We start from the raw sequence: 16,598 nt of genomic DNA, 5'->3' as shown, positions 1-16,598 counted from the left end.
CCCCTCCCATAGGTGGTGAGCCCATGGGAAGGGGGACCCACGTATCCTCTTCGGGCTGTGCCCGGCCGGGCTCCATGGGTGAAAGCCTGGCCACCAGGCGCTCGCCAACGTGCCCCACCTCCAGGCCTGGCTCCAGAGTGGGGCCCCGGTGACCCGCGTCCGGGCGAGGGAACACTGTGTCCAATAATTTTACTCGTCATAAGGGGTCTTTGGGCCATTCAATGAACAGTTAAATAAGTAATCCAGGTTAGGACAGCTGAGGAACTTTTCTGATCTTTACAGGGAAGAAAGTAAGGTGTAGGGCAGGGGCTTATAAAGTGAGGCCAAGCCTGTCAGGGACAGACTTGGTGGTATTGGAACTTCTTCTGAGGTTTGAAAGAGAACAGCCATTTCAGTGTGATAACAGTTCTTCCTATGAACCAAGTGATAAAGCGTATAAGATATTTTAATGGATTGGTTATGCATGTACTGAGTAGAGCAGATTCAGAGGTATGGAAACGGTTTGTTGTTGTAGCACAGCCAACTCTTGAAATGATTTAAAAAAAAGTAGCTGAAACCTAATTTTCATCAAAATGAGCTTCATTTGAGCTGAACAAATTAACATTGGCCTTTATGAGCAGCCGACTGTGAGACAGGGGGACATCTGAGGCCACTGCTGTGTATCGTGTAAGATGAAGTGGAACATAGTTCATTTTCTGTTGGATGTATTTTGCACAAAAAAAGCTCTGTTTAATAACCAATAACTCTACCCAGAGATTTGAGACTGGGAATAAATGAGAGTTCTGTAACCAGGGGCAGTTTTCAATGCTTTGCTTTTGAAATGCTGTTTAATCTTTTATTGAAAAATGCAACTCCTCTTGTCGTATTAGAACAGAGAAACCCAAACAAAGCACAGATGTTTAGACAGTTTTGTGAAACATTAAAGCAGAGACACCAATAAAAATAAATTTATACATTTGTCTAAAACAGTACATGAGAATGTTGTTACTTTTATTTATAGTCTACTCAAGAGACAGAATAAAGTAAAGAATTTCCATGTGACTTAACCAAATGGGTCAGTGCAATACCCTCCGAACAGATTTTTTCTCAGAGGAGAAAGGAGGAGACGGCACCAAAGCATAGAGGAAATTGTTGCTTCGTTGATGGTCAGATCAGAAAGCTTTTTTTAACAGTTCTAATTCTTCATCTGACTCCTCTGACCACTGCCTCTGGATCTGAACAATCTGGGAAAGGAGAGAAGAAGGAAAAGATGCCAAAAAATGTCTTAAAGTGAGAGGATTTGGTGAAAAGAAGGATGGCTCCATAAGAAAAACAATGACCTGGATATATTCTTCAGACTGAGAGTCCTCTTTAAGAGGCACAAAAAGGCAAAGACTTCCTTCCTCTGCCAGTGTGTGTTTTTACATGAAGGATAAATCAATTTACTGAAGAGACCCTCATTAAATTTCTGTACACACACTTGAAGGTTAGAAAGACAGAGGTCAGTAGCTCGTTGAATCGAACACATCCTTGCGGAAGAGGGGTAATGGGTACAAGGACCTGAAAGGAGAGGGCAAAAGAATGTTTGCCCGAAATCTACATACAGACAAAGCTACAGATCATGAAGAGGAATGTAAATGGTGCTGCTCGCTAACAGCATGTCTGGAATGTGTGGAATGAATGGTTTATTGAAGCATAGGGTCACAGGTCTGATCCCTACGTGACGATATGACCAAATTTATTACTGGATAAATATCAGCTGCAATGATAAGGTTACCCATTACCTTAATCTTATTATTGAGATTAAGGCAATGGGTGAAAGTTTTATTTATTTATTTTTTTTTCCCCTCTTATGAACTTCTGGCAGTGTATCTCATTATTAAGCAGTTTTACAAGTTGTTTCAAAAGCAAAACCTAAGGTTTGACGGCCATATTCCTTTCTATCCTAACGTATCTGGTCCTGAGACAGATGCTTGAGCCAAATCACTTCAGTGAACATTTTACATAAAAAGAGTGAACGGACCATTTTCAGTCTGACATAGCTTTTAATCCAAATTAACTTGTGTATTTCAAGTGCCTGTTGGATACCTCAGATAAACCGAATGAAAAAAATGTCTTTAATTAAAGTGAAAATTTTAACCTCAAATAATTTCCACACACCGCTGCAAAAGCTCAAAATTTAATCTTTTAATAGCAAAAGTAAAAAAAATAGATAAATAAAGAAATTCAGCTATCACACCAGCTGGAAATGAAACATTGCCGACCAATAAAATAAAATAAAGGAGGACAAACTCCTGCATTTGAGTTATTTTTCTTTTGCTCCTATTGAACTTGAAGAATAATTCACTCAACTGAACTCACTAAATAAAGCTAAATAAATACCAAACATTTTACACATCTTAAAACCACCACCTCATATGTTCAGCTCTCTGGGTCCCATCAATAAAACGTATAAAAAAGAAATAATTTTAAATTACAATATCTAGAAAGCTTGTCAGTTCCCAGATGTACACAGCAGATTCTGAATTGTTTAAGCTTCTACATAGGGCACACATTGCAGTTTATATTAAACTTTTAGCTGAACTTGTAAATAGAATTGATTCTGCATACTAATTGAGGGTGTCCGTGTACCAGCAGTGCATGTAGTAAAATGATGCATTTAGCACAAGGTCTGGGCTAAAGCATCATTGTGTGATTTGGCGCTTTCTAGTGGTGGAAACAAGTCAAAGCACTATGCTACTGCAGAGTAATTACTGAGCACTGCTGCTGCAATGCAGACTGAAAGATCTGTTTTATTGTATGAGGTGTGTTTTCTTAATGTAGTTAAGGAAAGCAGTCTGAAGTCATTCTGGCTGTTAAATGGACTTAACTGTTGGCTTTGAGCCCGCCCTGCTGATATGAAACTGGAAAGTCTCTGAAACACATTCTTGTTTGCCTGTTGACACAGAAACCATGGCGAGCAGCCGAGGATGTGAGTGACGCCGTACCAAAAGACCGAGCCCTAAAGAGCGTCAGTTTCCAGGAATCAGTCAGCTTTATCTCTGACAAGCCTGCAGACATGGAGCTGGAGAGCCAGCAGATCCAACATGGCTGCCTCAGCAGCCCCGGTAACCAAGTACAGACTCCAGACAGTGAGGTACAGGTATGCACGTTCTTAAACCTTTTATGTTTGAAGAGGCCAAAATGCACCCGACAAAAAACAGAAAACATTTCTGCCATTTTAATTTAGGTAATCAATGGTGAATTTTTTCTGACTTTTCTTTTTTTTCTGACAACCTGACCCTAAATAATGCTTTATTTTCTGTATAGTAGCTTATCAATTTGGCAAAATGTCTAAGTTTCACACACAGATTCCTCAGCTAGTTGATTTTGATCAGTACATCAAGTCATTTATCCAACAAAGATCAATCAGAAGAAAGATTTAAATTTTATATTTAAGGGAAAATATTTAAGATATTAAATAGATATTTAATTTAGATATTATGTTATTAATATTTAAGATATTAAATAGATATTTAATTTAGATATTATGTTATTAATATTTAAGATATTAAATAAATGTAAGCTTCAGTGTTTCTTGGAACAGCAAATGTACAATTTATTATTTCTCTCATTAAAATATTATCTTTATTCTTCACCCAAATCATAATTTACAGTATATCAATTTATCAAACGCTCCAGCATTTTGAAAACATTCTGTGTTTACAGGAGATCCGCTACCTGGATCAGGTGTTAGACGCAGCCTCAGAGACACCCACGAATGGAACCCCATCCCCATTGGAGATCAATAAACCAATCAGCATCAATGGAACCTCGCCTTCTGTCTGCGTATCAGACTCCTCTCCTGTCAATCACCAATCAATCGTCGTAGAAGGACAGAGGCCGAGCGCGTTCGTCCACCAGGAGGAGTCGGCTGTGAGAACCAACGGGCACGTGCAGGGAGACAAGCCGGGGAGCGGCGCGGCCAAGTTTGAGCTGCGAGCGTTTCAGGAGGAGAGGCGCCCAGCAAAACTCTTCACCCCCGGGGAGGAGCAGCAGGTCAGGGTGACAAGAAGACGACCCTCAGACGAGGTAAAAAGGGTTTTCAAATCTATCAGAAAGCAAAATTAGACAAAAATATTTGGAAAAAAACAGCATTAGTGTACTGTAGCTCTACAACTGTCAAATTGTCTTATAGCTGGTTAGTGTGACTGAACAGTTTTTATTAAACAAACCTTTTTATTGTTTTACTGTCCAGATTAGGCTTTGTGACACTTGGAGTCAGCTAACAAAATTGGCATAAAGGTTTTCTAATTTCTTTTGACTGTCAATTATCATGATACTTAATTGGACCACTCTTTGTGTATACCTCCTCAGGTTCAGGAGTTGGAGCGTGAGCGTCAGGAGCTGATCAAAGACCAGGCGGTGAAGAAGAACCCTGGGATCGCACAGCGCTGGTGGAACCCTCCTCGGGAGGTAGAATCCCCCACACCTTTCAGTCTTTGGTTTCTCTTTAAATTCTGGTGATTTCCCAGTGGGTTGATTTATTGGTTGTGTTTTTTTGTATTTTTTATTTAAAGGTCCCTTTGGAAAAACAGCTGGATGGAGACCAGCTCGAGTCTCTCAGGAAATACCAGGAGAGGAAACAGCAGAAACAAAATTACACTTATTCATTCACACAGGTAACACACCGCATAGGAAAAACAGATTTTAGAGCTTTTATGATGCACTCATGCATGTTTTTTAAGGAGGGTTTGAAGTTAATATAGTTCATCACTAAAAACATTCTTAGACTCTCATATTTTCCCTAAAAGTGACAGATTCTCCTCTCAATTCTTCTAACCCTTGCAGCCCCAGGTGTCAGGTCCTCCCACAATGGTCACCTTTGAGCCAGACTTAACCAGGAAGGAGGACATCGTGGAGGAGCAGATCGACTTCTCATCTGCCAGGAAGCAGTTTCTGCAAGAGGCGGCTCCCAAGAGGGATGTGACTCCTCAGTTATACTCAGCCAAACCCTTTTCAAAGCCTGCAGCAAAGAACAGCCCAGGGAGCTGTGATGTCACTGCAGAAACGGGAGAGACTCATGTGACCTGGTCAGATGAAGGTCTGGCAGGAGAATTTACTTGTGCTCGAGCTGTAATGACAATCTTGCGGGAGGACGAGGAAGGAAAAGGTCGGTTTTATCCGTCTTTTCACCCAGAGGAGTCTGACTCTGGTTTAGATGAGTTATCTGTCCGCTCTCAGGACACTACTCTGTTCAGTTTGGATAATATTTCTGACAGCGGTGCTTCTCTACCCCCGACTCCATTGCCGCTTACCCCAGTGTCTCCACCTACCCCCCAGTCCACAACTCCAGTCAACGGGCAGACCAGCGGCAGCCCAACAGAGGAGGAGCTGGAGTACCACGCAGGGGTGCTTGTCCAAAATGCCATCCAGAGCGCCCTCGCAGCTCAGAATGGAGGGGACTTGGACTCGTCTCAGCTCAGTGCCCCCGTGTCACCGTCTTCTGTCTCTACAAGTAGCCCAGTGCCAGTTTCCTCATCACCTCTATCCTCTGGTGGAGCTCCAAGTTTCCAGTCCCCTGTGTCCTCCAGTCCTGCACCATCTAACCCGTCGCCACAGCCAGATGTGCAACCACTGGAAAGGGTGATTTCCCACGAGAACCCTTCCGGATCACAGCAGTTTGAGCAGGTCTCCAGTTCAGCTCAACTTTCACAGCCCCAGGCACCTTCTCCTCCACCGCGCCAGGTGGTTTCACCCCCACAGAGGCCCAGAAATGGCGGCCCAAGGATCAAAATCCAGTCGTCTTACACCAGAATGTTGGCCTCCTCGGCTCCAGCTGAAGCTCCAGTTCCTGCCCCAGTGGCTCCTATCCCCAGGTCAACCCCAGTCTACCGTCCCCCGTCTCCTCCAAGCCCAGAGAAACCAGAATTCAGCTACTTCAGCAAATACTCAGAGGCGGCTGAACTGCGCAGCACGGCGGCAGCGACTCGAGGCCCCGAGGTGGAGGCAGCCAGCGGCCCATTCCGCCTGCGCTCCAAGAAGCAGAAAACTTTGTCCATGATAGAGGAGGAGATCCGAGCGGCTCAGCAGAGGGAAGAGGAGCTGAAGAAGCAGAGGGAGGCACAGCCCGCCATCATCGTCCGACCCAGCAGCACGTCCAGCAACAGTCAGGGACCTGTGAGACGAGGAGCGAGGCAGACCACCGTCTCCCCAGCAGATAAGATGAAGAGCAACAGCCTGCCAACTAAACTCACACTGACTGCACGGACAGCACCAGGTAAGCTCATCCTGCAGCACTTTACAATAAACACCTTAGATTATTATTATACCCTCCACCTAAGGCAAAGCAGCTATGTTTTCGACCATGTCTTATTGTGTTTGCATGTGTGTCTGTTTGTCTGTAGCTTTAGCAAAATGTTTCATGAACCACTGGACAGATTTTAATGAAACTCTCAGAAAGTAATCATTGGTCATCCATTTATGCAATTTTAACTTCTGGAGTCAACCCCATTTAAGATGGTTGCCACAGCTAATCAACCTTATAACTTATAATTTTGGTTTGGTAGTAGCTGAGAGTCACCTTAAGCCCATTTTCGGGCAATATGCATTCCTTAAATTTCTTTTTATTTTGCAGGAAAGATTGAGAAAGTTCGCCCTGCTCCACCTGTCTCACCCTCACCCTCCGAAGGTGCCCTGTCCGATGCTGGCAGTGAGGACTCTGGAGGATCACGACCTAAAAACTATATGCAGACACTTCTGGAGGACTATGAAACGCACAAGATGAAGAGGAGGGAGAAAATGGAAGACAACAGTGTAAGTATTTAAACCTTGAGAATTGAAATAAACAAAAAGATATGACAAAAATGAAGGCATGTTCTTATTTTCTCTTTAAAATCAATAGTTCACTCTAAAAATCTAAATTTTAAAAGGTGTACATACATTATATTTTTCTGTTCTGTCAGAAACTTGTACATGTTTACAGGAACTACCTGAGTCAGTTTATCAGAAACTGAAACAGTTTATCAGGCATCACATGACTGTTTGACTTTGGTGGCTGAATGGTTGAATGCCTTCATTCTGTTGAGCTAATGCTCCTCCACGCAAGAGGGAAATTCCCTCACTAAGGCAGGAAATTGAAGTGAAAGTCAAACAAGCTGGGGCTTTTAGTTCCAACTTTTTATTCAATGTTTTAGCCTTCACCTGAAAAGCTGTATGTTGATATTTGTCAAATCAAACAGTAATTAATTCAACCTTTGTTAAAAGCATGCATTAGGAAATAGAAATTTCAACAATAGATAGATTATACACTGCTAAATGGTAGGATTTCTTTCAGTTTTTTGCTATTTTTAAAGCGTTCTAACTGAATTTAGCGTAAACTCATTGGACAACTCTGTTGGGTTTGTTGTTTCTTCTGATTTTATTGTTTATTGATGATGACATCACATGTGCTGACTTGGTGTACTGTTGCTTCTCTCCTTGCTGTTGGGTCAGTATGCCCATTTGTTGCTGGCTAACGAGGTAACCACTGAGGTACCTGATTCACCCCAAAACCCTGTCACTCCTCCAACTTATTTGACTGACAGGCCGGGGTCAGACAGTACAGAACATTTTTTTGAAAAAGCAATGCATTCCTGTATAGATGTGGACCATTACAGTCATTACCTTAATTAAAGATGGATGAAGTGATTCAAATAACTTCCATTTTTTTTAATTGAAGTCATAATGTCTGGTTTTTTTTTGGTTTTTTTGTTTTTTGAGCGCTGCCATGTTGTATTTTTGGAGCCATAGTAAGGTGTGAGGCTATACCATCAATACAGAAGTTTCTCCTACACACCTTCCTAACTCGCTAACAGGCTGTTATATTCTTAATCACAGTGTAACTTTACACTTTTTAAAAGCCTCAAATAGCAAACTGAAACTAAACATTTTAAAATATGCATAGTTGAACATACAGCAGTGAGGTAAGAACTGTGATGCAATGAAAGCAATACAGAAACCGTAGACAGGAATGTACTAATCATTGGCAGCGTCTCATTTTAAAACTTAAACAAGCTTATTTCTATCAAAGAAACAAACAAAAAAAAATGTATCTCTATCTGATCCCAGGCCTGTTTGTCGTCTCACTGCCTTGTTCTGTTTTGTTGTGTTGGTTCTGCATGTGCTTGTTCATAAATTTGATGTGACTCAACTCACAGTTGCCATTTGTATACCGAATGTATAGTCTCACTTTAAAATATTGATTTCCAACATAGAGGGTATTATTCATGATAAGGTTTGAGTGCAAATGTATGACTTCATACAAAATTTCCCTTTTGAACGAAATCTTAAAACTGATTGTAGAAGTCATTTAAACTCCATTATTTTTCAGCCACTCATAAATTCTCAGCATCGCCCTGTCCTTAGTCAACCCTCATCATTGCGAAAACAAGGCCATGTGTTTGTGTTTATGTTGGCATGAATGTGTGAGGGACGGTGACCGGTAACCTCAAATCCTGAGCAAACTAAAGTCTTTAGTAGTTGTTGAATGCTGCAGGTGTGCTTCATTGTGGTAGTTCAATTGGACGGGTGTAATTTAAAGTCAGGAGGATGGTTTAACCAGGAGCTCCCTCAGTGTTTGACACCACATTGCATGTCAGATTACAAACTCTGTGGTGAGTTTTTATGACTTTGTTACTCTTACTTCCCTCAGGGTGGGAAAAGCATGTGTATTATGCTTATGACATTGCTCTGAATGGGCTTGAAGCTGATGGTTTGTTTTGTATATGTCAGGTTTTGGAGGCCACTCGGATGACCAGGAGGAAAAGCAACATGGCACTGAAGTGGGAGGCCGGAATATACGCCAATGAGGAGGGGGAGGAGGAGGAGGAGGAAGAAGAAGAGGAAGAGGAGGAAGAGGAGTGAACAGATTCTTTCAGAGATTGTTAGAAGGACGAAGAGGACAAGGAGACTGAAGGGAAAGTGGGAGAAAATGACAATGATTTAACCAGTATTTATTTTGCTAACAGTATCCTGGTGATCACACGATCCTGTCGATGAAATTCATCAGATTTGGGGGTTTCAGGATCTGAACACTGAAGGTGTAACAGTATGTTAAAAGACTCAGTCTGTGAGAGACTGTTGAAGAATTAAGGTGTTTGGGAGCACAAGACAGTGATGCAAGAGACATTTTAGAACGATTTAAAGCAAGATGTTTTAAGGCTAGAAGGCTCTGAGTAACTTCATAGGATTTTTCATCTATTTCCAGGTTTTCTTATTGAACTATGAGCTACAGGTTGGTTTTCCTGACAATTATTGAGTGCTTTTGGTAATGTGTTCAAAATTGAAGTGTCAAGAAAATGCATGTGTGTGTGTGTGTGTGTGTGTGTGTATGACTACAAGTTGTAAAAGTACAGAGGCCAAGGGAAACACACAAACCAATTTTGGTTGACCTTTAATGACACAGCTAGAGGACTGCTGTGTTTTTTTTTTTGAGGAACTGAACCAAAGGCCAACCCTGAGCAAACCTGTCTGAATGTGTTATTTCATCACGTGCATCCTGCAGAACGACAACACACCACTCTGCAGGAATGACAAAATATGGCATCTTTAAAGCATTTATTAAATCTAAACTGCCGGAATAATAGTCGACATCCTTGGATTGTTAAATGCTGGTAAGTAAATCTGCAAAACTAACTTTGCCTTAGACTTTCAGCAGTTGTTGGTATATGATGTATTTTATTTACTTCTATTGTAATGTTACAGTTTCAATAGACCTTAGAGAGTAAAAGCAACCCCATTAGATAGATAGTTTGTTTATAATCACTATTCTTCATTGATTTATCTATAAAGTAAAGAAGGAAATATTTCAGGTCGACAGAAATTTAGCGTGTTAATAAAAAGGGCTGGGTCGTGGGGTTTATTCTCTGAAAATCACTTATTTTAACTTTATTTGCTCATGTGGCTTCGTTTGCTTCTCGATGTAAGCAGTTGTCATGTATTATACTGAGGTAGTGTTTGCTGTATGTGTATCTGCTCTTTGCTTTGAGGAAAAGGTTTGATGAAAGAAATACTGAAAAGTTTTGTATTTAAAGAAAAAGAAAAAAGTTGTTATACCAAAAACAGAAGGGGGAGAAAAACAGTCCACCTGAGCTTTTATTTAAGTAGTGAATGTGTGCATGGGTTTGCACTCCTTCCCTGACCTGAAACAAGCACACGACAGCAGGAACTGACATTAAGAGGCTGCAACAACAGAGTCCTGCTCGTTTGGAGGACAAAGTGTTGGACATTTTTCCAATACCGTGTTAAGTTATGATTTTGCAGAATGATATGATTATTTTTTTTCTAAATAACATCTTGACGCTATTCTTCGACATGGGCCTGAGCGTGATGATCAAACAAGAATAAACACATTTTCATGCCTGGGCTGCACAATATAATCAAATATCCCAATGAAATGGAAGTTGCTATAAACTCATATTTTCCTTTCTTCTCACAAACGATCACAACACTCTGTACTTTATAGCTTCGGCTGCTGTCGTGTAAATTGGCCATTTAAAGCAGCGGGGTTCCATCTGACTGACATGCAGTTTGCGTTTGTGAATATTTTGCAACCCTTTGCAATACTGAGATTGTGCACATTTATGTTTTGACAAATCTTCAACATATTGTGCAGCCCTAATGAAAGCATGGGGCCCGGTCTTTAGGTGAGAAAAAAAAGTAGCAATGCGTTGAGGTATCTCTGGACTTAGCATTCCTGAACCACTTTAACCAGAAAGTCGCAAAATGTTTCTTACTCTCTCTTTTAGGCTGCGCATCAAAAGCCTGTGAGATTTGATTTGTCTCTGTTAGAATGTCTGAGAAAAGTCTTTCTGTAAACCAAAGGTCAGTTTTGATCACATCTGTGTGTCCTGCACAAGTGTCCTTCAGCAAGGGGCTGACCTCAGTGATGCACACTGAGGCAAGCTTGCAAAAAATGTTTGTTTGTTTTCTTTTTTTAAAAAATGGCAGGACACTCACTAACCTTTGACTGTATTTACTCTTCTTATAGTAGGGGATGTGGAAGAGTTATTGCTGACACGTTATTTGACTTGGCCGTCTTTTAATGAGCTCTCTGAAGAAGACAAGGTGCAGTAAGCACCATAAGTCAGAGGGGAAAAGCCCAGAATGCCTCTGTGATGTGTTCAGTAGTCTTCAGCTCCAAAACAAAAGACAAGTGTTAATATTTTTTTTATTTTGAAGTATTTAAATGAACTGAATCCTTTTTTCATGAGATCATTAGAAAAAAGAAAAAAAATTGATGTGATTTCAGCAGGTGTTTTACTTGTGATTTAAACTTTTAGGTTTGACTCAAACTGATGACCGTGGCTGTTATGGACTGAGCTGCTGCAGCGTGTTGTTAATCACAGTCCTGAATCCTGCTTTACTCAACCCAGGAGTGCCCCAGATTTATTTAAAGTACTCCCAATTAATGCTTTCAGAGAATATGCACACACACAGGAGTTCTTGCATTGTGTGGTTTATTATTATTATTAATATTATGCTTCTGTTTGAACCCACGGTGCACAGAGGATTTTATTTATCATTTTTAAATGCTGGTAGCTCGTTTTTGTTTCCCCCTGCAGAAGCTCCACAGCTTCAGCGTGGGACTCACATTGTCTTATGTGTGATAATTCAGTTTTATAAAGTATAACCTCTGTTTTTATGTTAACCACTTGTATGCTCATATTCTGCTTTTGGTATTTTATAGCACATGTAAGACTCACCGTATACTCCTACTACATATATTCTGGATATTTTCTCATTAAAAGCAAAACCTGTACATGGGCGGGATTTGAGTGGTTCATTTATGTGATTTTTGTTTCATGAAACAAACAAAAAAAAGTGATACATTTTGGATAAATAATAAAGACATGATTTTTCTTCAATTTAGCCTTCTTTCTACTTTCACTTTTACTCACTGAGAGACACGAGACTGGAATACAGAAACTGAAATTGCAGTCAGCTTTTGTGTTGTCATTATGCCCTTGTTTAATTTTGTACAGTTCAATTAAGAATATTTGGGGTCGCAGGTCTTTGTCATTGTTATTTTGGTGGTTCAGAAGCTAAGAAGTTTGAGAACCACAGTTATATCACAAGACAAAAAGCTACAGCAGCACAACAGATTCATGCTCTGCAGACATCCGTTCAGAACTGCCGCCAGTGGTTAGCAGCTAGTTTTGAAAGTACCCTGTGGTTAGTGCAGTGTGTCTTAGTTTTAGTGTTTCTGAATGTGGCAGATGTGTCACAGAGGTACACATGGCCCTGACCCAGCTTCTGTCACAAGTGTGGCTGACATCAAATTTAAAATTACTTCATTTTTCAACCCCCTCCAAAGAAAGATATAATTTCTTATTTTCAGCATTGGATGTGTTTACTGTGTTCCATTGTAAATTAAAAGAATGGGTTTATGAGATTTACAAAAACCTGCATTCTGATTTTCTAGGAATTTGGGGTTGAGTTTAGTTTCAGTTTCTTATATGTTCTCTTCTGTGTGCAGCAGTTTGTTATTATTCCCTGCACCCCACACCCACCAACAACAACAAAAGGCGGGGGGAAACAAAGTAAAAGTTGCTTCACTTGAAGTGAAATTAAAAAATGAAGTTATCTTGAAGTGTACGCAGATGTGAAAATGCGCACCGCGGACTGAAGCTCAGGGTTGGTTCTGTAAAATTTCAGGAACAGGAGACGCAGCAGCACCGAACCAACCGGTTCGGCTTGCAGAAGAGACGAGGAAGTGGGCGTGTAAAGACTCACCCTGCCTCCACCACCACAGGAGCACGAGTGACTTTACAGAAGTCAACAACAGAGCGTCTTCAGGAGGGGAAACCATGGCGAACTGGTGGCAGGCAGCCTTCGCGGTGTCCCGGCAGATCGGGCCGATCATCGTGCTGGAGCAGCTGGGCAGCACGCTCTTCGACACCGCCTTGCAGATGGTGGTGAAGGACCACTGTGCCAACGCCACCGAGCCCGGTCAGTCCAGAGAGGACAGCCAGCAGAAAGCCATGACGGACTTCTACATGACCTACAACCTCATCGTGCAGCTCACCCCGATCGTCCCTGCGCTGCTGCTGGCCAGATTCAGCGACCGCGGCTGGAGGAGAGCGCCCATCGTGGTGCCCCTCGTCGGGTACCTGCTGTCCCGGCTCGCCCTGCTCCTGGTGGTCCTCCTGGAGCTGCCGCTCCGGGTGATGTTCGGGGCGGCGGTGGTGTTCGGGCTCTCCGGCGGCTACAGCGCCTACTGGCCCGGGGTGATGACGCTGGCGGCGCTCGCGTCCACGGCGGCCGGCCGCTCCAAGGTCAGTGACCTTTCAGCTCGGACCTTTCAGCTCCAGTTAGTGGGAAATTAAGTCATTTAAGGCCTAAATCACAAATAAAAAAAAAAAGAAAAAGTAATGGACTAAATAAGTGGTTTCCAAAGTGTGGCTCGCGGCCTCACTGTTTGCCGGAAAGCACTTATTAAGGGGTCCTGAGATAATCAAATTAAGTGTGGTCAAAATGCCGTTATTTAAACAAAAATAACCTAAACAAAAAACAGTAGTCATAAATGGTATTGTAATTGTTGTTGATGCTGTTTTTTTACTTGACCTGTTAGCAATGTTTTTATACTTCAACCATATAGCCACTATTTATTATATCCCAAGTGTCCCTACTTTCTCTGGTTGTTGGGAGGACCCAGTTTACAGGAACTGCCATGGTGTATTTTTGGAGACAGAGTCTGTGTACAAACGGGTTTTAAGTCCCGCCTGGTGTCACATGACCTTTTAAGCGTGAAAGAACTCATTATAGCTAACCATATCACAAAAATGCAGATTTGAACATACAGCAGCATGGTAAGAACTACATGACTCAACAAGAGTCAACACCTGAAAACTAAATGATCTGAAGTGTGTTTTTTTATTTTTTATTTTACCGATGTTCTGTTTGTTTACGTAGAGGAGTTGGGACTTGAGGATTGTTCCCAAAGTGCTTGCTGATAGGAGGAGGTGTCACCTTAAATCATGGAGCGATTTAAGTTTAGTAAGCTGCTAATAGCTGTCAAAATAAATAAAAATAAATGTGAAATAGTAGCATAAAAATACCAGAAGTCACCTACAGGTTAACACACAGTCTGTAATTCACATTCATCTGCAGAGTCAGCTCAAAATTACTACGTTCTGTTTATATCAGACGTACTCTGGTCTCATTGCTGCATCTGAACGAGCCATTAACTTTTTTTTTTTTTTTTACTATTTTATTGCATTTTTTTAACTAAACTGTTCTGTTTTTTTTTCCTTTTACCTATTGTGCTTGGTGTTTTGTGCTTAGTAGAAAGAACTGTTGTAAAGTTGGCTACATTAGGCCAAAAATAACTTTTGCAAACAGGAAGGGGGGGGGGGGAGAACCTGAAAAGCTTTGTGTTTTACAACTCTTTTGCATGTAAATATTGGTTTAGTTAGAAAGTCCCAGGTTCCTCATTAAGAGAACTTTTACTTTCTCATCCTGATTTCCCTAACATTGCTTAAATACATCATCCATCTGTACCATACTTGTTCAGCGGTCATCTTTGCTCACCTCAAAATAGGAGAAAAAAAGTAGTTCCCTGGATTTGATTATCTCTGATCAGTTACAGCAGACTTGATTAGATCAGTCATAACAAGCTGTAGAATAGTAATTATTTAGGACATCTAAGAATGTCTACACCTCAACAGAATGCACACATTTGGCAGCTAATTCACTTTTATTTAGCTATTTTTACTTTAAATTTGTGACTTACTTGATGTTTTTTCCTTATCAAAGTCAGATTACAGTAACCCTTCTGCTATTAATGCACAGACATGACAATCAATAATTGGTTATGTATGAAAACAACAGCTTAATATAGTAATAATAGTTGCCACTTCACAAGTTTGTAAAAAAAAAAAAAAAAAACAAATGCGAAAAGAACTTTAAACCTTGCTAAAAAGTCAAATAAACTAATGTTATCTTGTCGCTCCGGTCAAAATTTAACTTTGTTTCTTAAAAGTAAATCCATTCGAAGTATTTAAAGACACGTTAACAGTTTATAAGCTTTCCACAGAAGCCCACTTTAAAAGGTTTGCTAAGGCTGCCCGTGTGTTGCGCAGGCTCTGATGACGGTGGAGCTGCTGTATGGGATAGCAGGAGTGGTGGGCAGCGTGGTGTCCGGTCATCTCTTCCAGCTCTACAGCGTCAATTTGAGACAAGGAACCATCCTGCTGATTGTGAGCACGCTGCTGCACCTGATCTGCCTCATCATCTCCATCGTCCTGCTGCAGGTCAGTGTGGCATCGCAGAGAGAATCCTTTCATTTCATTTTCTTGCTAAATGAAATGCGGTATTTGCAGTGACTGCTTTTAATGAGGGAGGTCAGTGAGTGCAGAGGATGTCGAAGACAGAGTTAGATGGAGGCGGCCCCTGAACAGGGAACAACCGAAAGAAAAAGAAGAAGTTTTAAACCAGATATTTTCCAGCTTCATGACTGGCTCATTTAGATCTTTTTATTATTATTTTTTAATCTGTGACATCTTTATATTTAGCCATAATCATTCAGTTTTTATATCTTGCTTTTCCACTCTGGCTAAAGGTGAAGGAAGCACGCAGTGACGACCAGGAGGAGAACTATCACCTCCTCTCTCACGCCTCCAGGAATGCCCATGTCTTCGAGGCTCCTGCCGGGACAAACAAGTTGAACTTGGTCCTGCTGTTCGCAGCAGCTTTCCTGTACGACTTCGCTGTGGGTGGAGCTGTAGAAATACTGGGTTCATTTGTGCTGAAAGCGCCACTCAGCTGGACTGCCGCACAGGTAAGGTCTCTGTTTTCCTTTCATGCATTTGTTAGATTTGGGATTTTGATGCATTCAGTGTGAAATAAAAATGTTTTATTCTCCTTTAAAATCGCTTGTATCTAATTATTAGTTTGTAATAAAACTGTAGATTTTTTTAAAGATGCCAAACTGCCTTTGTTTCATTTTTAATTATGCATTGTTTCTGATTTTCTTTTCTCATCCTTTCACCATTCTCTCTCTCTTTTTTTTTGTTTCCTTCTCTTTTCCCAGGTGGGTTATGGGAACGTGGCGGGCTGTATGATTTTCATCACCAGTTACCTCAGTGTCATTGTGTTCCGGCGATGGGTCGGCGACGAAACCTTAATCCTGATCGGCTTGCTGTCGTTTGCTTCAGGCATCTACTTCATGACCTTTGTCACGACAACCACCATGTTCTACGTCGGTAAGAATAAGTGTGTGAGGCTTTGTGATTCCTAACTAAAGGTTGACTTAAGAAAAGTACCCTCGTCACCACGAGGTCTGGGGTTTGTGCATAAAATGTAGTACAGTTAGAAAGAGTTACTTATTAGAGTTTTGGTGTTAAAAGTCAGTCTGTGCAAACATTCTGCCTTCTATCAGGGCTGGCTCATCAGCACAAGTCATAAACCCCAGAGGAAGAAGAAAGAGGAACAGGGAACAAACCAGGAGCCATAAAAGTTTTACTCTTCTTAGTTTTTTCCAATGCTGACATGCAGATAGAACAGATAAATAGATAATTCCATCCATCCATCCATCCATCCATCCATTCTCTTCCGCTTATCCGGGGTCGGGTCGCGGGGGCAGCAGCCTAAGCAGGGAG

At 41.3% G+C, this 16,598-nt stretch overlaps 2 protein-coding genes across 5 annotated transcripts in view; both read left to right on the top strand.

The window, feature by feature from the left end:
* The window catches only part of LOC108232673 (A-kinase anchor protein 2), a 74,795-nt gene extending 62,931 nt beyond the window's left edge, over positions 1–11,864 (top strand). For 2 of the 4 annotated variants that reach the window (XM_017410605.3, XM_017410610.3), the window contains 8 exons: positions 2,927–3,121; positions 3,688–4,050; positions 4,336–4,434; positions 4,539–4,640; positions 4,810–6,238; positions 6,596–6,774; positions 7,453–7,491; positions 8,731–11,864. In XM_017410605.3, coding sequence (XP_017266094.1) covers positions 2,927–3,121; positions 3,688–4,050; positions 4,336–4,434; positions 4,539–4,640; positions 4,810–6,238; positions 6,596–6,774; positions 7,453–7,491; positions 8,731–8,862 — 2,538 coding nt within the window. In that variant the 3' untranslated portion in view covers positions 8,863–11,864. The remainder of the gene's footprint in view (positions 1–2,926; positions 3,122–3,687; positions 4,051–4,335; positions 4,435–4,538; positions 4,641–4,809; positions 6,239–6,595; positions 6,775–7,452; positions 7,492–8,730) is intronic. The other 2 variants (XM_017410606.3, XM_017410609.3) reach the window with 2 other exon arrangements.
* An 817-nt stretch (positions 11,865–12,681) lies between these two features.
* LOC108232602 (thymic stromal cotransporter homolog) overlaps positions 12,682–16,598 on the top strand; it is a 9,694-nt gene continuing 5,777 nt past the window's right edge. Inside the window, exons 1-4 of the mRNA XM_017410507.3 lie at positions 12,682–13,274; positions 15,081–15,251; positions 15,560–15,778; positions 16,031–16,202. Coding sequence (XP_017265996.1) covers positions 12,807–13,274; positions 15,081–15,251; positions 15,560–15,778; positions 16,031–16,202 — 1,030 coding nt within the window. The 5' untranslated portion in view covers positions 12,682–12,806. The remainder of the gene's footprint in view (positions 13,275–15,080; positions 15,252–15,559; positions 15,779–16,030; positions 16,203–16,598) is intronic.

Source organism: Kryptolebias marmoratus, linkage group LG14 (genome assembly GCF_001649575.2).
Source record: "Kryptolebias marmoratus isolate JLee-2015 linkage group LG14, ASM164957v2, whole genome shotgun sequence".
In the NCBI taxonomy this organism is placed as follows: domain Eukaryota; kingdom Metazoa; phylum Chordata; class Actinopteri; order Cyprinodontiformes; family Rivulidae; genus Kryptolebias; species Kryptolebias marmoratus.
This window is presented reverse-complemented; position numbering and strand designations above follow the sequence as displayed.